Source organism: Amphiura filiformis, chromosome 3 (genome assembly GCF_039555335.1).
Source record: "Amphiura filiformis chromosome 3, Afil_fr2py, whole genome shotgun sequence".
In the NCBI taxonomy this organism is placed as follows: domain Eukaryota; kingdom Metazoa; phylum Echinodermata; class Ophiuroidea; order Amphilepidida; family Amphiuridae; genus Amphiura; species Amphiura filiformis.
Window position 1 is genome coordinate 22180380 of NC_092630.1, and position 24553 is coordinate 22204932.

The window sequence follows — 24553 nt, forward strand, 5'->3', positions numbered from 1 at the left end:
GTATTTGTGTATGTTATTATGGCGCGCGAGTCCGTTTTCAGTAACGGTAAATCCGATCACCATAAGATTGGGCAGGTATGTCCCTGACATAATGACTTGAATTACTGAGAGCGAAATTCGAAGAAAAAAATTGTAACCATGGTAATGATCAATTATCGTATTTTCCCAAAAATACCGAATTTACGGAATTTACGGAATTCACCGTATCTCGCGTATTTAAAGTTTTAACTAAAATTCATTTTATCTAACACTATTATCAACTTATTTACCAAAAACGGTTACAATCGAACGTGCACAGAACCCCTTCAAAAACAAGATAACAACCGTATGAAAAATTACGGGTTTTTTTTTTGTAAACATTTTAACGTTTTATTAAGATACATGAACCTACCAAATATGAATACTATAAGTGCAGTACTTGCAGTACTTCAGAAAATCACTTCTACCACTTCAGCATTCCCTTAGCGATAGAAAATAACCGATATATCGACGCGATTTTTTTACCTTTACTTACCTGGGGACAAGTCAGCTCAGCGAAGAAGGCATAACATTATACACATATATCATAGAGTTTATTATCACGTTGTTGCAGCTTTTTAGCTCCGTTTGTAACCTTCTATACAATTTACCATTTAACTTACCCCATTTTGCAATTTAATAGCTGGGGCATTGAACGTCACTCTTTATAATTCGAATGAACTAGTGGAATTCCCTCTACCAGGAGTGCCACAAAGGAGGAAACGATCCCCACAACTACGTATATCCAGGGAAGTCATCAGGTGCGTAACATTTTGGTGATAATTTATTCGAATTATATACAATTTATATTTAAAATATTTTGTAGGCCTTTTGGTCTTATTTGGTCTTAAGCTCGTTTGGATGTTTGCTTTCGTTAGTCTATTATAACCAATTAATCCGATCATTTAAACAATCAAACAACATTGTTTATGCTAGCCTAAATATTACTTGCTTTAGTCCTAGAACTACGCAGGGGAACCCTCCCCCCTAAGATTTTTTATCCGTCATAAAAAAAAACCGCACGCGTTTACGCCCAAACGACCTAAGCTAATCGTAGATCAATCCTTTGGGCTCATTTTGGTGATAAAATTTTTACCCAGCACCTTACCCGACAGAGAGGGGGTAGGGACACCATTGGTTTCTACAGTAAAATCAATGATTTTCATTTCCCTATTATTATTATTCCAAGAGCTACTGACTTTTTACTTGTTACCCCCCCCCCCCTCGCAGTTCGTGTTACAAAATATGTCTCAGTAGTTCTAGGGTTAATGCTTTATACATAAGCATTGCGTTTGAGCCCGAACTATTCAAGTTATTCTGTTGGCCACAAAATGCTACTGATTTCTTTTTTTTCTTCTAAAAAGTGAAATTGCAAATTGTATAATTGTTATTGTGACAGTCTGTAGTATACCATCACGCTTTTTGTTAATGCAATTGTATAATTGTTCTCTTACAGTCTATAGTAGTATAACACCAACGTTTTTTGTTTTGTTTTGTTTTGTTTTGTTTTGTTTTTGTTTTGCTTTGCAGTGAGGTGATCATACAAATCTTTGATGGCGAGCCGTCCTTGTTTACATGTGAGGCCTGGGAATCAAACCCCGCTGCAGATATCAACTGGTTTATTGATGATGTATCAAAGAACGAAAATGTTATATCTAACAATACTAACACTACCGTAGTTTGGAATGTTGGGTATCCACGGAATCATTACACATACGTTACCTACAGTGATTTTGTGCTGACACCGTCTATTCTTGAACACCAGGACGCAATCTTAAGTTGCACTGCTTCAAATTTAGCAGACCCCATGGGAATATCTGATGAAATTATATTGGATATTATAGGTAAGTTTATAAGCACAGAGGCAACAAGAGGCGATCGATCGATGTGGCACTCATACATGCTTTGTCTTTGCCAGGCCCTGGTTTCTGTGATGATCTGAGCTTTCATAGAAAACCAATATCAATAATAATATTAATTCCAGTAATTATGCCAACATAATATTATAGAATCCCATCAATTTTAAGCATTTATCCCCATTGATTAACCTTTATAAACTTGCACTAAATTTCGCCAATCAAACATCTTGCTCAGTCAAGTAAACTTCCAGATAATTTCAAGGTGTTTCAATGAGATTAATACCCTAATTATTTGCATCACTCTTACCTGGTTGTATCAACGTGTTTTTATTTCAGTTTTAGCACAAAATCTCAAAGTGTTTATAAATGATGTCGAGGTTACTAATGGTTCCATGGTGGTAATTCCAGACGCACAACCAGCAGTATTTACATGTGTGGTTGAAGGGGCAAAACCAGCTGCCGATTGTTTTTTGGAAGAATTTGGAGCACCAACTTTGCTGTCAGGAACAGTGAGACCTAATCCTACTTCAGAATTACTTTTCGATACAACTGCTCTCCATGAGATAACGCCCGTATTACTGGAAGACGATGGTCGTGTGTGGGACTTTTTTGCGTTTAATGGTTACGGCGATTTTACTCATTTTGAACGTTTCACCATAACATTAGAGGTTGAGGGTAATGTTGAATTTAATTTTGATTTTGTTTTATTTGTTTTATTTGTCTGCTTCCCCCCTCATTTGGTTTGCAATATAATTAACATTAAAGGGGCATTTCGTGATCCACAGCTTCACCCCTCCCCCACTTTTCTCAAAAAAGTTGAGATTTTTATACCACTGAAAACCTCTGGCTACAAAATGTTTATGTACAAAGAAAAATCTTTCAGATTAATTCTTTTAGGAAAAATATCGTCAAATTTGAATTACGTCGTGATGAACAGAACGAAATTACAGCAAATAATGCATAACTTTCAAACGCAAAATTGGAATCAACTGAAATTTTGGAAATAACCCTTTGTCGTAGATATCTAATGAAAAATGTCATAAAAAGAAGATGCTAGAATCACACTCCTTTAAGATTATATTGGTTTAAATCACCTTGAATTGTACATTCCTAATTAGCATCTATTTCATTTCTAACTGGAATCTTTTCTACTAAAATAATTACAATTTTACATAACGCATCTTAATTTTATGTACACAGTGACAAATCTTACGGTGACAACATTCCTTCATGTGATGTTTGCGCAATTTTTTTTTTCTAATATAGATGTTGATGCTCCTATCATTTCTGACACTCCAAACAATATATTTCAAAATACCGACCCTGATTCAGCAACAGCCGTCGTTGTGTGGATGTCACCTTCAGCAAGTGATAACTCTGGTAGCGTTTCACTTACATCAAGTCATAGTCCTGGAGATACGTTCCCAATTGGCTTGACTGAAGTGACGTATACAGCAATAGATTCTTCCAACAACATGGCGGAGACTTCATTCAATATAACAGTGACAGGTATGTGACGAACTGATATAATTGTCCCCTCATATTAATTAATTTTTTTCTTCTCATGCTCATTAGTCGACATTAAATACCTTGAATACATACAGCAATTAGGTTGCTAAATGTAGATTATAGTAACTTTCTAATCTATGATGATGAATCGCTATCAAGTAAGTTTTTCAAATACAGTATCTTCAAGCAAACCTACAATTTATGAAAAAGTATATAAATAAAAAATTCCTTTCTGCAAAGTTATTATTTACAGATAAGTGATCTTATTTTGGTATGTTTCTTTTCATATTCAATTTGAGAACTAATCATGCATTTTGAAACGGATTGTTAAGGGAAATATCTTAACAGCAATTTATTAATAAAAGGATCAAACTATGTTGCGATCGTCGTACTGGACTTTGTGAGATAGTTGAAAATGAATGATCTTGAATATCTTACAGAGTGCTTATTGTATGCAATTATACCAGAAAGATTTCATTTGTTTAAATAGAAAATACACTTAAAATAGTGGACATGTAAGAATAAAATACGAAATAGGCCTTACTGTTTTTTGCTTCAATTTACAGATCAAGAAGCACCAGTCATTTCATGTCCAGAAGATATAGAAGAAGTGGCGAGAGATGGAGAGAATGTAGCAAACATTTCCTGGTCCATTCCACCTGTTTCGGATAATTCTGGTGGTGAATCAATAATACCTCAACTTACTGCAGGGCAGCAACCAGGAAGTGATTTTGTACTTGGGGAACATTCAGTGACGTATTTAGCTACGGATGAGGCTGGGAATCAAAACTCATGTACCTTTACTGTATTGGTTGTTGGTAAGTATTAAGGTTCACTAGAAATATATTCGTTTTACAAGAGATACATTGCAGTATCAATAAATGGTTTTTGAATAAAATAATTTATACCACTAGAAATCTCTGGCTGCAAAATGGTTATGTACAAACGATTCTTGCAGATTAATTCGTTTAGGAAAAATATCATCATCGTCAAATTTGAATAACGTTGTGGTGAACAGAACGAAATTACACCACAGTGGCCTATGGAGCAGTGTAATACACATATGCATAACTCGCAAACGCAAAATCGGAATCAACTGGAATTTTGGGAACAGGCTTTTTTCATAGATATCTACTGCAAAAATAACTTTGTGAGATGGGCCTTACTGTTTTTCTGCTTCAATTTAAAGATCAAGAACCACCAGAAATGTCATGTCCAGACGATATTGAAGAACGCGCGAGAGATGGAGAGAATGTAGCAAGCATTTCCTGGTCCATTCCATCTGTTTCGGATAATTCTGGTGGTGAATCAATAATACTTCAACTTACTGAAGGGCAGGATCCAGGAAGTGATTTTGTAATTGGGAATCATTCAGTGACGTATCTAGCTACGGATGAGGCTGGGAATCAAAACTCATGTACCTTTACTGTATTGGTTGTTGGTAAGTAAGGTTCACTAAAATATTTTATACCACTAGAAATATCTGGCTGCAAAATGTTTATGTACAAAACGATTCTTGCAGATTAATTCGTTTAGGAAAAATATCGTCATCGTCAAATTTGAATAACGTTGTGGTGAACAGAACGAAATTACACCACAGTGGCCTATGGAGCAGTGTAATACACATATGCATAACTCGCAAACGCAAAATTGGAATCAACTGGAATTTTGGGAACAGGCATTTTTCATAGATATCTACTGCAAAAATAACTTTGTGAGATAGTTGAAAATGAATGATCTTGAATATCTTACAGATTTCGTATTGCATGCAATTGTATCCGAAAGATTTCATGTTTAAAAGAAAACACACATAAGATAGTGGGTATGTATACGAAATGGGCCTTACTGTTTTCTGCTTCAATTTAAAGATCAAGAACCACCAGAAATGTCATGTCCAGACGATATTGAAGAACGCGCGAGAGATGGAGAGAATGTAGCAAGCATTTCCTGGTCCATTCCATCTGTTTCGGATAATTCTGGTGGTGAATCAATAATACTTCAACTTACTGAAGGGCAGGATCCAGGAAGTGATTTTGTAATTGGGAATCATTCAGTGACGTATCTAGCTACGGATGAGGCTGGGAATCAAAACTCATGTACCTTTACTGTATTGGTTGTTGGTAAGTAAGGTTCACTAAAATTTTTTTTATACCACTAGAAATCTCTGGCTGCAAAATGTTTATGTACAAAACGATTCTTGTAGATTAATTCGTTTAGGAAAAATATCGTCATCGTCAAATTTGAATAACGTTGTGGTGAACAGAACGAAATTACACCACAGTGGCCTATGGAGCAGTGTAATACACATATGCATAACTCGCAAACGCAAAATTGGAATCAACTGGAATTTTGGGAACAGGCATTTTTCATAGATATCTACTGCAAAAATAACTTTGTGAGATAGTTGAAAATGAATGATCTTGAATATCTTACAGATTTCGTATTGCATGCAATTGTATCCGAAAGATTTCATGTTTAAAAAGAAAACACACATAAGATAGTGGGTATGTATACGAAATGGGCCTTACTGTTTTTCTGCTTCAATTTAAAGATCAAGAACCACCAGAAATGTCATGTCCAGACGATATTGAAGAACGCGCGAGAGATGGAGAGAATGTAGCAAGCATTTCCTGGTCCATTCCATCTGTTTCGGATAATTCTGGTGGTGAATCAATAATACTTCAACTTACTGAAGGGCAGGATCCAGGAAGTGATTTTGTAATTGGGAATCATTCAGTGACGTATCTAGCTACGGATGAGGCTGGGAATCAAAACTCATGTACCTTTACTGTATTGGTTGTTGGTAAGTAAGGTTCACTAAAAAAATTTTTATACCACTAGAAATCTCTGGCTGCAAAATGTTTATGTACAAAACGATTCTTGTAGATTAATTCGTTTAGGAAAAATATCGTCATCGTCAAATTTGAATAGCGTTGTGGTGAACAGAACGAAATTACACCACAGTGGCCTATGGAGCAGTGTAATACACATATGCATAACTCGCAAACGCAAAATCGGAATCAACTGGAATTTTGGGAACAGGCTTTTTTCATAGATATCTACTGCAAAAATAACTTGGTGAGATAGTTGAAAATGAATGATCTTGAATATCTTACAGATTTCGTATTGCATGCAATTGTATCCGAAAGATTTCATGTTTAAAAAGAAAACACACATAACATAGTGGGCATGTATACGAAATGGGCCTTACTGTTTTTCTACTTCAATTTACAGATCAAGAACCACCAGAAATGTCATGTCCAGACGATATTGAAGAACGCGCGAGAGATGGAGAGAATGTAGCAAGCATTTCCTGGTCCATTCCATCTGTTTCGGATAATTCTGGTGGTGAATCAATAATACTTCAACTTACTGAAGGGCAGGATCCAGGAAGTGATTTTGTAATTGGGAATCATTCAGTGACGTATCTAGCTACGGATGAGGCTGGGAATCAAAACTCATGTACCTTTACTGTATTGGTTGTTGGTAAGTAAGGTTCACTAAAAAAATTTTTATACCACTAGCAATCTCTGGCTGCAAAATGTTTATGTACAAAACGATTCTTGCAGATTAATTCGTTTAGGAAAAATATCGTCATCGTCAAATTTGAATAACGTTGTGGTGAACAGAACGAAATTACACCACAGTGGCCTATGGAGCAGTGTAATACACATATGCATAACTCGCAAACGCAAAATCGGAATCAACTGGAATTTTGGGAACAGGCTTTTTTCATAGATATCTACTGCAAAAATAACTTGGTGAGATAGTTGAAAATGAATGATCTTGAATATCTTACAGATTTTGTATTGCATGCAATTGTATCCGAAAGATTTCATGTTTAAAGAGAAAACACACGTAAGATAGTGGGCATGTATACGAAATGGGCCTTCTGTTTTTCTGCTTCAATTTACAGATCAAGAACCACCAGAAATGTCATGTCCAGACGATATTGAAGAACGCGCGAGAGATGGAGAGAATGTAGCAAACATTTCCTGGTCCATTCCATCTGTTTCGGATAATTCTGGTGGTGAATCAATAATACTTCAACTTACTGAAGGGCAGGATCCAGGAAGTGATTTTGTAATTGGGAATCATTCAGTGACGTATTTAGCTACGGATGAGGCTGGGAATCGAAACTCATGTACCTTTACTGTATTGGTTGTTGGTAAGTAAGGTTCACTAAAAATACATCTGTTGATCATGTTGATTTCGGTTTACAAGAGATACATTGCATTATAAATAAATGTGATGCGATCAAGCAAAATAAATCTGAAATAGGCCCAGGTCAATTTTGGGATTCTCACATTTTCATTTTAAGCGTATTCAAAGCTCCAGATTAATGAAAACCTCATGTCAATACGACCTTTGGTTACAAAGTTATTACAATTTGAACACCGGTACATTAAAAAAAAGAAACGGAGAAAACCAAGTTTAAAGTTAGAGTACTTTAATTGAGTAATTTTAGCACACATGTAAATACATAACGATACCTTTGGTTAAGATATGGCTACGAAATTTGGCATAAAAACGCTAGCGCTAAACTCAGGTTTCTTTTGGAATAATTTCACGATTTTTGACAATTATCGAAGTTGGATGGGAGTCAAAAAGTCACTTTTAACACTTTCCTTCGAAATTTTATTAAAAAACATTTTTATGTGAAAGAGGTTTTCCCTTCCAATTTTGCACAAAAAAATAATCAATTTTGATTTTCACACCCCTACACACATTATTTGGCCCATATCTCAAAAACTAGGATTACCAAGTTCCGACTAATTTGGCTTGATCGCATCACATATGTTTTTTGAATAAACATTTGTATACCATGTGGAAGCCGGTGGCTACAAAATGTTTATGTACAAAAAATTCTTTAGATGGAATGGGCCTTAACCCTGTTTTTCTGCTTCAATTTACAGATCAAGAACCACCAGAAATGTCATGTCCAGATGACATTGAAGAACGCGCGAGAGATGGAGAGAATGTAGCAAGCATTTCCTGGTCCATTCCACTTGTTTCGGATAATTCTGGTGGTGAATCAATAATACCTCAAATTACTGCAGGGCAGGAACCAGGAAGTGATTTTGAACTTGGGGAACATTCAGTGACATATTTAGCTACGGATGAGGCTGGGAATCAAAACTCATGTACCTTTATCGTATTGGTTGTTGGTAAGTAAAGAATTAAAGAGGCTAGTCAGAATCACGTATCTCAACTCGAATGTCGAAGACCTGCCAAATTTAGTGGCCTATTTTATCCAATTATAGCTTCTCGGTTAACCTATTTTAAAAATGTTCAATTCCTGGACCCGCTGTCTTTTATAGTAAACTTATAGTAAATATACGATTCAAACCATTTTGAATATATAATTTAAACCGTTTTGTTAGCATGTATTTGAATTACTTTGAAGAATTTAGAATTTTAATCCCGGCAAGTCAAACTATAACTTATTATCTGGGCTCGTTATCATTTAGATCGGGAAGCACCTGCTTTTGACTGTCCACTGGTACCGCTTGCTTACCAGTTACCTCAAGGAACAACCGAAATTATTGTGACTTGGGATGATCCCTTAGTCAGTGACAATTCAGGAGAGCAAGTACAAGCTGAAATGCAGCCTGTGCAAATAGAAAAAGGCGGACAACTTCCTGCTGGAACGTACAATATACCGTACATCGCTAGTGATAGTGCTGGCAACACTGCAACATGTGAACTCGTTATTATTGTCACTGGTAGGTAAACGAGAGAAAAACATATACATATATGTGCTCATTAAGTAACAAAATAAAACTAAACTAATCAGAGCACTTGAGCTTAACAATAATATCAGACGGCTTAAGGCATCTTTTATAATATAAAGTTTAGTAAAATGAGATTTATCACAATAGTTATAGAGCATATTATGGAGAATGCCAGCTTATAATAATCAAAATACCTGTTTATACATGGATGATTTCATTTAGATTATCCAACTTTAATATGCCCACTTGACATTACGGTGGAGACTGCTCCTGGAGAACCAACCGCATCCGTTTTTTGGGAAGCTCCAGTAATAACAGATGGAGGCGACAATAGACGCATTCCCGATCCAGACATTCCACCTGGAGATTTTGGCATTGGAACTACTCAAGTAGTTTACGACTTTGAAGCCGATGGATTCAGTTTTTACTGCACATTCTCTGTCATAGTGGAAGGTTTGTTGGATACTTTATATGCTATATGTTGTCGGAATTGTATTTCTTCCACAATGCTTCAAATTAAATCGTCTGCTGATTGTTTCATTCATCACGTTAACGTAATGGATCGTTAAACATTTAACACATTTTGTTCTACTTAACAGATCGAGAACCACCAGGTATTTCTTGTCCAGCTGATATAGAAGAACGAACCAGAGATGGAGAGAATGTGGCAATCATTTCCTGGTCCATTCCATCTGTTTCGGATAATTCTGGTGGTGAATCAATAATACCTCAACTTACTGAAGGGCAGGAACCAGGAAGTGATTTTGAACTTGGGGAACACGCCGTAACGTATTTAGCTACGGATGAGGCTGGGAATCAAAACTCATGTACCTTTATCGTATTGGTTGTTGGTAAGTAAAGATCACTAAAAATTCACCGTTTTTTTTCCTTCTTTTTACAAGAGAGCAAGGGTATGCATGAAATGTGTATTCTTAGTCAGTGGGAGTGGTCTATTAGTAGACACATAATCTGATTGGACAATCGCATGATTTTGGGTGTCGTCTATCAGGCTGTAGACGACCCCATGCCCGTCATCATAAGTGTTGATAACGCGTAACACGCTCATAGAGGTGCGCGTATGCATCGCGTTGTAAGCGTAGACGCAGTACGGAATACTCGTACGCGCTAGCAGTACGCGCAACAAAAGATGTGAAGTTGTAAACAAGTTTCGTTCATTTGAGAAAAAGGGGAGTTTTTATGACGGTAACTTAATGTTAAAATAATATTTAACTGACTAAGGATGAGAATAATCGATAGGAATTTTTATTTTGCCTATCCTCTACCTATGATAGACGACAGGCAGGTCCAACATTTTTATCGTAGTGGATACCGGCTCCACTACTCAAAATATTGGACCTGCCTGTCGTCTATCACACGGTAGAGGATAGGCAAAAAAAAAATTCCTATCGTTTATTCTCTAATTGAATTGAAGACCTGGTAATGGTTAATGGTAATTAACTACCTCACGAATTTCATCTCGCTCCTAGATGAGGAACAACCCCAACTTCAGTGCCCAGATGACATCACTGTAGAGACTTTGGAAACCGAATCTATGGCTGCAGCCAATTGGGAACGCATAGAAGCTGATGATAACTCTGGCGGTGGTGTCATAGTTACTGCTGAGCCACCATCAGGTACCAGATTTGAAATAGGAATTAACAGTGTCAGTGTTATCGCTGTAGATAGCTCCAATAATGAGGCGTCTTGTGTTTTCAGCGTAACAGTAATAGGTGAGTGTTTCTCAATGACTTTGTACATGTGCATTGAATTTCCTCGTTCACAATTCGTCAATAAATCACTTTGCAATGTAGTGCAATTTAAAAAAGTCATGCTTAAAAATATAGAATTCAATAAGTTCTGAAAGTAAAGGCTACATTTCTGGTACGTGATATTAAATATATTTTATCCTTTATTGTTGGTTTCCTTTACTCTTTTTTTTACGCATTCTATATAAATCGCTACTTCCGCGGATCTAAGTACTTAAGAGATCAAATTAGAAACCTATTTCTACACCAATATACCGGCGTGGTGGCCTAGTGGTTAGAGCGCCCGCCTCACGATCGGGAGGTCGCGGGTTCGAATCCCGGCCGGGCCATACCAAAGGCTTTAAAAGTGGTACCTACTGCCTTCTTGCCAGGCGTTCGGCATTGAAAGAATGGAGTAGGGAAAGTTAAACACATGGTTATCAGTGGACTAACCCCCTGCTGTAGCTTTTCTGCTTGCAGACATGTGGCCTAGGGTTATAAAACGGAGATAGGCGCCGCCCAATGGGCCAAAAGGCTTGGGAAGGATTTAACTTTTTAACTTTTTTAACACCAATATAAAATATAGCAATGACGGTGCTAATGCATATTGATACGTTGCTTGTAACACTTAGTAACTTGTTTTTAGTGTATAACTATTATACCACGGAAAATAACATTGAACTCATTTTCATATAGATCCTTGGCCACCGACGATACATTGCCCTGGTGATCTCACCCAAGAGACAGATATGGGATTAGACTCATCGCTAATAGAATGGACCATCACTGCTGACGATAATTCACAAGATATCCTCATTATATCTGGTCAACTTGGCTCGGAAAACACTTTTCCTGAGAGGGAAAGCCCAATAAACTATGAATATAGCTTTCCTATTGGTGAAACCCGTGTGACTTTTGAGGCTTCTGATACTTCTTTGAATACGGTGTCTTGCTCTTTTGACGTCATTGTTCAAGGTATCTAATAAAAAGTCAAAAAGGTTACGATTATTTATTCAACATCGTCAATTGTATGATACTTTTACATGGAATGCTGAATCAGTTTTCATTCATCTGCTTGGATTATCATCTAATATGCTATTCATAATCAATTCTCCAATTTTGTTCTGTAGATAACGAATTACCTGAAATAACCTGCCCAGAGGATATTTTGCAAGCCACAGATCCGGGTGTTAACACGGCCAGAGTAAGCTGGGTAACACCAGAGGCATTTGACAACAGTTACGTTGTGACGGTAGTAACCCTACAATATTCGCCTGGTGAAGAATTTTATCTGACAGACTCACCTATATTAGTTATGTATCAAGCTGTCGATGGTTCTGGAAACACTGAAACGTGTTCATTTATGATAGTACTTGAAGGTAACTTGCAATTCCTTACTAAACTATATCGATCAGTTGGAGATACTGTAAATAAGCGGTTTTTGATTGCGATAATTATATGACATTTAAAAAACCCTGAGCAATACCTGTCGATCTAACTACAATGCTACTGATTGGTCAATTACATGATATCTTCACTTTAATCACCAATCAGAATGGAGCTTTGCAAATAATTCACGCAATTTCTAACAATGTTGCTGATTGGTCCAATTGATAATGGAAACTTCTTTTTTGCCAATCGGTAGGTAGTTCTTATGGGGTTAAGTTTACATATAAATAATTCCATAATTAATGACTTGGATTACATTTGTATTTCATCTGTAGATAGAGAAATACCGCGATTCATAAACTGTCCAGATGACATAACAGAAACAGCAGCAGAATTGGCAAGTGATGCAGTGGTATCCTGGAATCCACCTCGAACCAAAGATAACTCCAACCCATATACATCTGACGATCCTCCGGATGGTACAACGGTCATTGCTACCATGCAACCTGGTGATTCGTTTCAATTGGGAGTAACGCAAGTTAATTACACAGCGACTGATGAAGCAGGAAATGTTGCCGTTTGTTCATTTTATGTAACTGTTAAAGGTAGAGTTCTTATCATTTGTTGAGAGTTGCTAACATGCAATTTTATCAATTAATTAGATTGTGAGAAACAAAATCGGAAATACCAATCTCTTGTAGGCAAGAAGCAATTACAAAATGCCCATCTATTTTGGATACATTTTGAAATGAATTCATATCAACAAAAAGTTCAATCTTGTCCGAGTAATAAGCGTAAATATTGTTTTGCACATCACAGGTCCAGACTTACCAAGTATCTCGTGTCCAGAAGATGTGATAAGTCCAACTGACAGTGGCACAAATAAAGCGGTGGTATTACTACTTAATCAGGTTTCTGTCACTCATCCTGTGGAAAATATACAAAATATTGTCATTGAATCTGATGCCCCGAGTGGGGATGAGTATTTCATTGGTATAACTGAGGTTACTTTTACCGCAACAGACTCATCTGGTAACACGGACTCATGTACAGTAACAGTTACAGTGTTAGGTAATTTCTTTATTTTGTTGGTTAAAATTAATACCCTGATAAAAACGTAATTATTTCCATATGGTAACAAATAAATTATCACGAATTGTCACATTGTTTTAAGGAAAGGTACAACAGAAGGCTCGTATCAATCATGACACTCCTTAAAGGGCCATTCAGTGATTTGCCCATCCGAAGAATCGTAAAAACCATCAAAATTCCGATATTGGCACCTTTGTTAGTGTCATAGATGTGCTAACATAGCCTGCTGGTCGAAAGCCGTGTATTAAAGATAGAGGGAGATATTTTACATGAATATTTACTTTCTAAGTAAAAAAATTAACTACATTGTTCCACGTGTTTTTTGTTTTGTTTGTTACCTATTCTTCACTCTGAGGCAATTAAGAAACAATTTTAATTTTGCATACCTTCGCTGGGATCACTGAATTGACCTTTAATATAAGAAAACTTCGAAATATGAATAGTAAATGAATAATGTGACAGATTTAGCATTAAGAACGCTTTGGTTATCTATTATTAAGGGGCAGTATACAGTTCCTTGTTTTGCGGAAAAGGTGACGGAGCGACAAAGTCCTATCATAACACAGCTAATTATTTGAGCGGAAAATCAAAGCGAGGAACGGACAACGTAAGCAAAATGTACATACACCGGCTGTAATACTTAAAATGCTAAGTTCATTACAAATATTATTAGTGTTCTATTAAATCAGCAGTGTATTGTTTATTGTACAGACGAGGAACCGCCTGAATTTATCCAGTGTCCCGAAACTATAGAGCAGAATTTACCAGACAGTGGAACATCTCGAGTTGAAATCACGTGGACCGAACCTTCAGTTACTGATAATTCAGGCATTGCACCCACAATATCGGCAACTCGAAATTCTGGCGATTCGTTTCCCGTTGGCGAATTCACTGTTGAGTATGTAGCTACAGATGGAACCGGAAATATGGGATATTGCGATTTTAGTATCATTGTGAAAGGTTAGATTTTTGTTTTCGCTTTCAAAAGTTCATTATTATCATTTTGGTATTCACATTATATCAGAACAATTGAATCTACTTTTATTACAGAATTTGTTCCCACAACTACAATAAAGTCAACGACTACCGTTTTAACAACTACCATGAAAGCCACTACAACAATGATTACAACAAAGCAGCCGACAACAATGGTAGCAGACCCCGTAGACCCATGTGCTGATAATGGTCCATGTCCAAACGATGCCATCTGTCAAGTGACCGAAGAGGTTACGTGTGTATGTCAGAATAGTGGTCACGTCTGGAATGAAGCGAACATGGAGTGTGCAGGTAATTGATTGCTGAGATACCAGTTAAATTCTGCTACGTATATTAAAGCAATATAATAATAATAATAATAATAATAATAATAATAATAATAATAATAATAATAACACTAATAATAATAATATATTAATATAATAATAATAATAATTCTTGTTGGTCACTTTGGTGGTGCAGATATTGACGAATGTATGGATCCACGCGCGTGTCCTGCCAAATCTCAGTGTGACAATACAGACGGTTCCTACGAGTGCATATGTGACGTTGGGTTTGTCTTACAAGGATCTGCTTCAGGACGCCGTTCGTGTGCTGATATTAATGAATGTGAAGATGAAAGTCACAATGATTGTGATATCAATGCAGTGTGTATAAACAACGCTGGGAGCTTTACATGCATTTGTAAGGGAGAATCCAACTTCAGAGGGGACGGTAAATCTTGCGAAGGTGAGAAACTTCGGGCTTATTCAGTACCTTGTTTTGCATTATTCAAAGTTTATTTCCCTGTTGGGGAGCAGCGTGGCACACTGGTTAAGGTATTTGCCTTTGGTGCAAGAGGTCCCTAGCTCAATTCCCCGCAGGACCAAAACAAATCTTATCCGCTCTCCCCGTAGCTCATCTGGTAAAGGCGGGGCAGATGACCCATGATAAAAGACCTCGTTACAGTCGGTTCCGATCAGGGTAACAAGCCCGATTGTTGGCTACACTTGACTGTCCTGTAAAAATTGCCCCGACCAGCTATCTACGGCGACCCCCTTCGTTCACCAGGTCACTTGTGCCTGGCCGAATATTCGTCAGTATTATCTCCTTGATTTCAGCTGTTAATGCCTATTATGCTCGACATAAAAAAATCAAAGACCTGTACGACAGAATCTATACCCTGTGAATGAACATAATTACTGTTGTCTTGAGAAGAGTACGTTGCAGCTTTGTTTGTTTGATGAGTCACTATCAGTGGAGGAATACTTTATTAGTAGATCCTCGGGCCTTTCTTTTCACTTTTCATTTGTTTTAGGATATAAAGCACTCCTGGTATATTCATCTAAGGTCTGTGAACTTCAGGCCAGCCTTTAGTAAAGGGACTTATTCTAAGATTAGTTTGCATGGTTGAGTCCTATAATGAAATACTGGTATAGGTAGACCATGCAGACTAGCATTACATCTTCATCTACCTGTTTCACCGTGCTCTTTCATCACATTTTGATTTTTCCTGAACCGTACAACCCTCTTTGAATCGGTCAGTCTGAACATTCCTATAGTGTTTTGGTCTTTCCGCTGATCTCGAGAGTGGTTGTTCAGATGGTATTTGGCATACATTTATCAGCTTGCTTTCAAATTTACAAAAACGTTATTGTCATTTTAAAACCTACTACCGTATATTACTGGTTTTCATTACAGCCGTAAATCCATGCGACGAAGCACCATGTAAGAACCATGGCACATGTAGTGAGGAAGATAATGATGACGGATTTGTCTGCGAATGTCTGAGAGACCAGTGGATGGGAAGGAGGTGTGATATTGAGATTCAACCAGTCGGTAAGAATCTACTTGCAATTATTTACCTTAGTATGTTAAGTTCTGCACAACTACTGAGATGGTAACCAAGATGTTTCTCCAAACATCGATTTAAACGGTAAAACAAACGGTAAACGGATACGGGCATCATGAAAAGTGTTGCTGTTGTTAATGTTTTAACCAGAGAAGATCTTCTCTGGTTTTAACCACACGACAACGACCAATTTCAGTACTTATATGAATGTCTCAAATTTCAAATATATACATGCTTTCAGGTGCGTAACCGAAATTTTTGCAGGGGTGAGGAAAATAAATAAATTAGCTTACATGCATAAAGTGGACTTAAAATGTACTTTTGCGGGCTAATTTAACCGGTTTAACATATCAGTGGTGCCTTTTTAAATTTTCGTTTATAATTTAGAGTTAGAACTTCTAGATTTAGACTTTTTTTTACATTTTTACATTCCACCCTACCCCTCTTCCGATGACTACACCCCTGTACATTAAATAATATGCTATACAGATTATAATACGGATCCTGATAGTATGTGGATCACGGTTTATATGTTTTCTATTCTGAAGGCGACCCCGAAGTTGTATCACATCCTCAGTCACAAACAACAGATGCGTTTGAGCGGGTTGAATTGACTGCGAGTTTTAACAATATTGAACAAATCAGATGGCTTCACAACAGTGCACCGCTCTCCGAGTTCAACGACCAATCGACATTACAAATATTCCGTGTAGCGGCTGGTGATGAAGGCTATTATCACGCTGTAGGGATTGGACCAAATGGACAAGTTGAAACGGAAAAAGCTCTGCTTCAGATTAATGGTAATTTTATTATTTTGTTATTGTATTTACTGATAGCTTAGCCTCACAATGGTTTATATCATTTCTCATTCCTGAGACACTGCCTTATTATACTAACAGCACAGATCCTAGAACGAAATTTTTTCGGTTGTCGGGGATCTGTGCTAGCAGAAAGGTGTGAACAAATTTATCCTTTTCCCGATTGACAATAAAACGAAAGATAGCACTCTGCATTTTTTGAAATAATACCAGGAAGGTGTTTTCTCTATTCGGTCTTTCGTTGGAGAAAATATCCCTTTTAGATTTTATCAATCCATGATAGAAAAGTTTATCCACTTCCAATGACAATAATACGAAAGAGAGTGTTCTGCAAATTTTTGAAATAACATCATAAAGGTGTTTTGTTTTGTTTTCGTTAGAGTTAAAGTTTGCTATTTTAGATTTTGATCAGACCATGATAGTACATTCAAAATGTATCGATATGAAAGTACAGTAAGCAAAAGAATTATGGTACCAGTTGTGTTCACCCCTGTATATCCGAAGTAAAGATGGGTAAAAATTACATGTCGATGCCTGTACTATTTAGCTCTGATTCAAGACCTTATTTGTTGAAATTGGTTAAGAATTAAAGAAACGGTGATCTAAAAACCTATTGAAGATACGAAATAAAAAGTTGCACTTTTGTGTTCTAATCAATGAAAGCACGCCGATAGTTTTTCGTGCTAATCAATGAAAGCACAGCGCTAGTTTTTTGTTCGCGAACGCTTTGTGTACAAATCAATAGGGCATGCAATGTGGCAAACTGCAACTTTTAAATTTGTATCTTCCTTGGGTTTTTGGATCGTCGTGTCTTTATTTCTCGAACAATTGTAATGAGGTCTTAAGGGGGTACTACACCCCTGGCCAATTTTGTGTCTAGTTTTGCATTTTTGAGAAAAATGCAAAAATAGGCACAAAATCGGGCAGGGGTGTAGTACCCTCTTAAATTCGAGCTAAAAGATACAGCTATGAGCTGTTGGTTCCAATTTTGACATATCTGTCTTTGTTTAGGATATACAGGGGTGAAAGTAACTGATACCTTAATTATTTGGCTTACTGTATAATTCTTTACTGTATTTAAATAAATTGATATTAAATCTAGTCATACTAGTAGGCATGTCTGTCTTACAGAATATGTATGTGAATGGCAGAATACAACTAGAAAATACTTCCTTTGGACATATTTCATAACATTACCAAGCAGAATTTCAAGGTTTAGTGAAATTGTTGCTATTCATCGTTTATGCATGTTTTGCTTAGGCTGATCGTCAATGCAATGATGAACAAGTATCACCTATCGTTCTTTTCTTTCAGATCTTGGTATATTTTTTGCTAGTATGACATTTAATACCCCTTACGAGGAAGAAACTATATCACAAACTGAAGAAGAATTGATTGATTTTGTAAGTTGCCTTTTAGTTAAAGTCAGTCCACCAGAAGAAAATTTTAACAAATAATATCTCATATCATTAATGAGCTTTATCATGACTTACACTTGTTGAACACTTACATAAACATGATAAATACGAAATCATATATCATCATCATGTAGCATTGTTTTAATGCCGTTTTTTTTATTAACCTACACATTTTTGTAAACGGTTTTACTGATCTAGACAATTAACCGCTATTAGCTGATTAATTCATGTTACGTTAAAGGTAGTAATGCCTTTCACTATCAAATCAATTACAAATTTATTTTCAATATATTAACATTATTTAGTTCGATATTTCACCATGTAGCTACGGAATGGTTTTGATGCCTCGCCTAGATACTCAGGAGACCAACGTCCAGAACCCCTTCTGGATGAAACTTCCCCTGGTAGTGTGAAAGCTCGCATGAGGATCTACCAATATAATATAACCAAAACCAAGTATCCTGATACTCGTAATGTCTTAGTTCAGGCTCTACTGGATATTGCATACAATTCTAATGGCTACCTGGACCCGGATTCCATCCGCGTGGATAGCACAGGTATTCTATTTTTATCATCATATTATATAATTTATGAGAGAAATTTAAGAGGATATGAAAACAAGGCGTTATCCAGAAAGGTAATTTGCCGAAGCGGGAGTATTTCAAATGGAATGGTGCTGGCAATTCTTGGGGAGGCCGAGGGGGTTTCCCTGGGAGACGGAAAACGTTGCAAATGGTCAAAGTTGCCCCTTTTCTGGGTAATCCAGATGCAAACCTCGTCCCCAAACTCATGATCAATCACTCAATCATGCTGGTATCCCCCACACTCTCCCACTCCATCTCATCGCTTCTTCTTTTCTACTTTTTTTCTTCTTCCTTCTATCTCCCTCCCCACTCTCTCCCTCTTCTCTCTTTTTTTGGTTGTTGTTGAATATTTCCAGGGGGTACCCTCGTTTTTCTCGCAACCACATCTGGTTATGAATGATACATTTTGGTCGGTACACTTTACTACCACTTTAATCACTAACACTGATAATGGATAACGATGAAGATGAAGATGATGATGATGATGCGGAGGAGGAGGAGGAGAAGGAAGAGGAGGAGGAGGAGGATGAAGATTATAGACTTTGGGTATGCCAACAATTCATTGTTTTGTTCATACTTTCAGTAACCTGTTTCGAGAGTGAATGGAAGTCATCATACGGGCCAGTTATTTTCCCAACCTCACTGGTGGGGGAAATTGTATTCTCTTTAGAGGACTGTCCTTGGTATACACGCAATGGTATGTTTTTAAATAATAATCATCGATTTAAGGAAGTTAATATTTTTTCATTCATTAATTTAACGAAGAACCAAACTAGTTTTGTATATAAGTTAATGATATTGTATTATTTTGATAGCTTTTAAGCGACAAAAATTAATGTTTTGGTTCTCGTCCAGAGACTTTTCAATTTCATGAATTGATGAGGGAGGGATTTTTTTACTTCAATGTCAAATTCGCATTGTTAGTGATAAAACCCCTAGCGTACCACAAAAAGACTTGAAAGAGATCCTTGTTCAGTAATAAACTTATTTATAAAGTTTTCCTAATGCATTATAAATAAAATCTGAAAAATAGATTTTTTTCAGCCTTATGAATATATTTTCTCTTTTTAATTTCAGATGGTGAGCCTATTGCATATGCTGAGTGTAGCTCTGACTTCGTTTCGCCTGCTGTTCTAGTACCAAGCAATAACTGTGGTGGAAATCTCACAATCGATGAACAACTTGCTAAACTAGAAGCGGTATGACAACATCCACAAATGGAATCATCACTCATTGCACATTTTCCCAGTGTTGGGAGATGTTGTAAAACACAATTTAAATTTATGTTTTCTAATTTATCAATTGACCTAAGGAGCTACTCAATTGGAATTGTTGACTGACACTGTTTAATACAGGTGGGGTACACGGTTGAGCAGTAGCGAATCCAGTATTTCAGTGTGAGGGGACAAATCTAAATTTTTATCCCCATTTGTCAATTTTTGTTCCAGTTTTTAATCATTTTAAGGACACTTTACTCTTTGCTGTCCCCATTTTCTCCCTGTAAATGTATGTGGTTGGGGTGGGGCAGCTCCCCCTGGCTACACCCCTGTGGCTGAATTATTTTGTATGCGTGAATTCTGTGCCCCTATGGATTACAAATACGATGACAATACCATAAATTGACAAGCACGGTTATAGGGGCGTGGGATTGGGGAATTTGTTCCACGCACCTTTACCCGTAATTCGAATACGATCTGCCTCCTACATGGAGTCTGCAATGTAACTATGGGTTACAAACTTTGTTCAAACCTACAGCTTACGGTGACACCAAGTAACCTTCAAGAAGTGACCAGAGAGGTAGAACAACTGACCAGTGAGTCCAACCAGGTACAGGCTGATGGAGTCGCAAGCGTGGCAAATATTTTAGAACAGGTGGTCACCCTTAACTCTCCTGATCCAGAGGTATGACTTTACATGCAATTATTGAATTGTAAAATATTTGAATGCAATACGTCTGTATCAAAATGATTGGTACCCTTTAGTTTCCAGTGATTATGGACATGACAGCCACATCAAAATGTAACATAGGAACCGCAAAATTTGTTGTTGAATGTCACAAACAGTCATATAACAATAAATCGTGGTCATTTCAAGAGTTGCATTTTAGCGGAAGAAGCAGGCTTTTCAGTAATCGTCAAACCTGATGAGTACCAATCATTTTGATACAGCTTGTAAGATCTGCAATATCGTTACGAATTTGTTACCAATTTTACAACTTCAAGATACATGTTACTTTTGTTACTGTAACAGATAACCACCACTGTGATTGAAACACTGGATAATTTATTCAATGTTGATGACGAATATTTAGAAATGGCACAAGAACAGGAAGGATCTGTCAATAAAGCTGTGCAAGCGATGGAAACTCAACTACAAAATGTTCAACTATCTATCGATGGGTCATATCGTGGAAACACCGAAAACATTGTCGTAGAAGTGCGAGAGGTAATGTCGGAAGATTTCCAAAGAGGCGTCGGATTTGGTTCATTTTATACTACAGATTCAGAATCTATTGTTAATGAGGATGAGGTCATCATGGTTTTGGAAAATTCAAGTGCTGTGGCTAGTGCCAGAGCAAACGCTACTGCACTTATTATCTTACCAGTGCAACTAATTGAAGATGCCAACATACGTTTAGGTAAGGTTAACATGGTACAGCTAAACGTAAGAATAAGGAGTAGTGCAATAAAAATGCGGGTGAAAGTAAAATGGGGCATGCAAAAGACTTAACAAGTCGAAATGAGAATTCATTTGTAGGCAAGTCGAAGGAAGGCCCAAGAATTATTGCATCTTTTAATATTACGCGATAAAATAAAAACTGATGATATGAAAACGTTCTAATCTGTAAAGGTACACGCTCACAATAGCTATCTATAGTCTGTATGCCTTCCTCGAGTAAGTAAAGTGAAATCACATTTTGAGATTTTCTCCAAAAATTTCTCATCATTACATTTAGGGATACCATAAAGAACAATATGTAAATTACTGACTTGAGAAAGGTATACAGACTATAGCCCATTAATTAGATCATCAAACTTTAATTATTTGGCATTTTCAAAGGGTGGTGGAGCTCAAAGGATTTTTCGACATCAAGAACTGGCTACTCTAAGGATTTTTGGCACAGTGAGATGATTGGCTGAAACAAAGACTTATACTAAGGAGAGTGATGTGCCCTTTTTTGGGCTGGGTTTTCACTAAGTAAAGACCCGCATGTACCCAATTGGGCGCATGGGTGCAAAATAACACAGTTTGATATAAAATTGGATCGATTGAGCCCATATTTATTGGTCGAGCTATGAGTTTTAAAATATTGGACGAGATGTAGTCGAGTCAATATTTTAAAACTCATAGCGAGACCAATAAATATTGGGCGTAAAGCATCAATTTTATCATTATTATGTTTTGGATCCAATATTTTCACACACTTGGACTCATCAAAACATAATAATGGGCAAATTTGGGTGCTTTTTGTCAAACATTTTTATACTGATGGCTTGCAAAAACAGCAAAAAGTAGATAATAGAAAGAGTCAGCATCCGAAAGTCTGTGTGACACATCCCCGTACAAAATTTTTCGAAGTGGTGCTATTGCGTCGTCATCATGTCAAAGTAGCTTAAAATTATATGAAGTTGTACGGACATATGGACATATCCATTCGTGAACTAGCAGTGGAATATCTAAATTGCGAATACGTAAAGAATTACATAAGAAAAGGGAATGTTGATATGCAGTATCCCACCCATTGTATCTACTCACTGTGAACATGTCCCGGGAATATGTTTGTACAATAGGTGAAACAGACGGCATGATAAGAGTAACGTTTGTTATTTACGAAGAGGATACTTTGTTTAAGTCTCGAACCAACAAGGTTTTCAATGATGAACAAGATGAGGTAGACCGTGCAGTCAACACTCGTATAGTTTCTTGTACAGTCGGCAATCAGGTTGTTACAAATCTACGAGAACCGGTTGAGATTGCTTTTAAAGTCTTGAGGGTAAGTAAGACAGTTGAACTCCTGACTAATAACCCTAAACAAAACAAAACATAATACGTACATCTGTAAAAAAAAAAGGTTAATCTATTCAAATTACAAGCTGAAGTAAACAGTATGGCTTTACAACAACCTCAAAACAAATTTCGGTAAGGGACCGTTCATTATTAATGCCGGTAAGAATCACAAGTGACAGGAGGGAAGGGATATCCTTGGGAATGTTATATTATATGTGCCGATGATGACTGACAAATATTATGAACCAGATCGGAAGTAAATTCTAGCAACATTGAAAGCGCTATTCCTGATGGATCATCCAGTGGTGTAGCATCTTAACGGCATCATCATATTGGAAAGGGGACACCGATCAAGAGGGGGGCACCAGGTCTGATGGTGCACAAGCCAAATTTTGGCAATTTTTCTATGAAACACCACGCCCCTATATGACGCTACGCCACTGGGATCGTCTTGTGCGAAGAATTTGGAGTTAATAAGCTTTAATATTATAATAGACAACCGTGTGTTCAAGGCGAAGTGAGCAAGAATCGCGAAGAATTAATGGAAGAGCAGCATTAACCCATCTCTCACGGTTAACCCACCAAAAATCTCGCCGAGTAAATGCGCAGATGGTTAAAAGTCTTTTCAAGATGACAAATCTTGACAATAGGAAAGCTTGTGCAGGGTAGCGTTGAGGCTTACCTCCAGATTGATGTAAAGCGTTAGGCTGCAGACCCCTTCCACATATCAGTGAAATATGCGTGTGATCATTTAACCATGTTGATATAATTCTCTACAGAATGCTAGTGATGCGTTGAATAGGTCTTGTGTTTTCTGGGACTTTGCAGCTGATGGAGGCCAAGGAGATTGGTCTTCTGAAGGCTGCTATGTATCCAACACAACCGGTAAAACAGGCGATAACGTAGAATGCAAGTGCAATCATCTGACTAACTTTGCAGTGTTGATGGTAAGCTATGTAGATCTCTGTTGTTTTTACGAATTTGTTCGGCTGATAGCAGTGACTGGTACATCAGGCTATAGACATAAAGGCAATTTATTGAAGTGAGGTTTTCAGTTGTTCTTAGAGAGATTGCGATTTCACGTACATATCGAACGCCCGTGCAATCTATTCAACATCCCGTCACAGGAGAGTGGTTTTGAATAGATTGCACGGGCGTTCGATACGTACGTTTGGAAATCACAATCTCTCTTGTGTCTGTTATGATTTGTGTGATGGAATTTTATAACGTGAGGTTTTCAGTTCTTGTCTATATCATTTTTGTGATTTCATTATATTAAAAGAAAACATTCATACTTTTTTAAACAATTCTATTTTCACAGGATATTTACGGACAATCAACTTTAACAGATACACAAGATTTAATTCTGGAGATACTCAGCTACATAGGTTGTGGGCTTTCAATACTTGGACTGGTTGTGACTATTTATTCTTATGCTGCACAAAAGTATGTTCATACTATCTTCCTGGTTTTACTTTAATTGGCACAATTTATTTTGCATTCACATTTAGTGTTCATTGCCATTGAACTATTTACATAGTGCCAGTGGGA

At 37.0% G+C, this 24553-nt stretch overlaps 2 protein-coding genes and 1 non-coding gene across 3 annotated transcripts in view; all 3 read left to right on the forward strand.

Annotated features, from left to right (window-relative positions):
• The window catches only part of LOC140148216 (uncharacterized), a 68823-nt gene that overhangs the window by 41751 nt on the left and 2519 nt on the right, over positions 1 to 24553 (forward strand). The window lies entirely within an intron of this gene.
• On the forward strand, positions 19 to 24482 carry LOC140147812 (uncharacterized). Its single transcript, XM_072169560.1, has 34 exons — positions 19 to 46; positions 662 to 779; positions 1549 to 1862; positions 2214 to 2552; positions 3144 to 3386; positions 3953 to 4204; positions 4576 to 4827; positions 5255 to 5506; positions 5938 to 6189; positions 6621 to 6872; positions 7303 to 7554; positions 8303 to 8554; positions 8858 to 9112; positions 9344 to 9574; positions 9721 to 9972; positions 10609 to 10851; positions 11563 to 11841; positions 11997 to 12245; positions 12591 to 12860; positions 13075 to 13326; positions 14059 to 14307; positions 14398 to 14634; positions 14806 to 15072; positions 16024 to 16161; positions 16723 to 16974; positions 18307 to 18395; positions 18736 to 18967; positions 19578 to 19691; positions 20072 to 20193; positions 20750 to 20896; positions 21245 to 21632; positions 22786 to 22988; positions 23782 to 23949; positions 24324 to 24482. Exons 1-34 carry the CDS (start codon positions 19 to 21, stop codon positions 24480 to 24482), a joined length of 7602 nt encoding a protein of 2533 aa, XP_072025661.1.
• Positions 11144 to 11216, forward strand: Trnav-cac (transfer RNA valine (anticodon CAC)). Its single transcript has one exon. It is a non-coding gene; the product is annotated as a tRNA-Val (tRNA).

Bases quoted from the DNA above. Each gene is read 5' to 3' on its own strand.
- LOC140147812 (XM_072169560.1), top strand. From the start codon at position 19: ATGGCGCGCGAGTCCGTTTTCAGTAACG. The intron at 10,852-11,562 runs GTGAGTGTTTCT...ATTTTCATATAG, and splicing joins TTTCAGCGTAACAGTAATAG to ATCCTTGGCCACCGACGATA. The intron at 13,327-14,058 runs GTAATTTCTTTA...TTTATTGTACAG, and splicing joins AGTAACAGTTACAGTGTTAG to ACGAGGAACCGCCTGAATTT.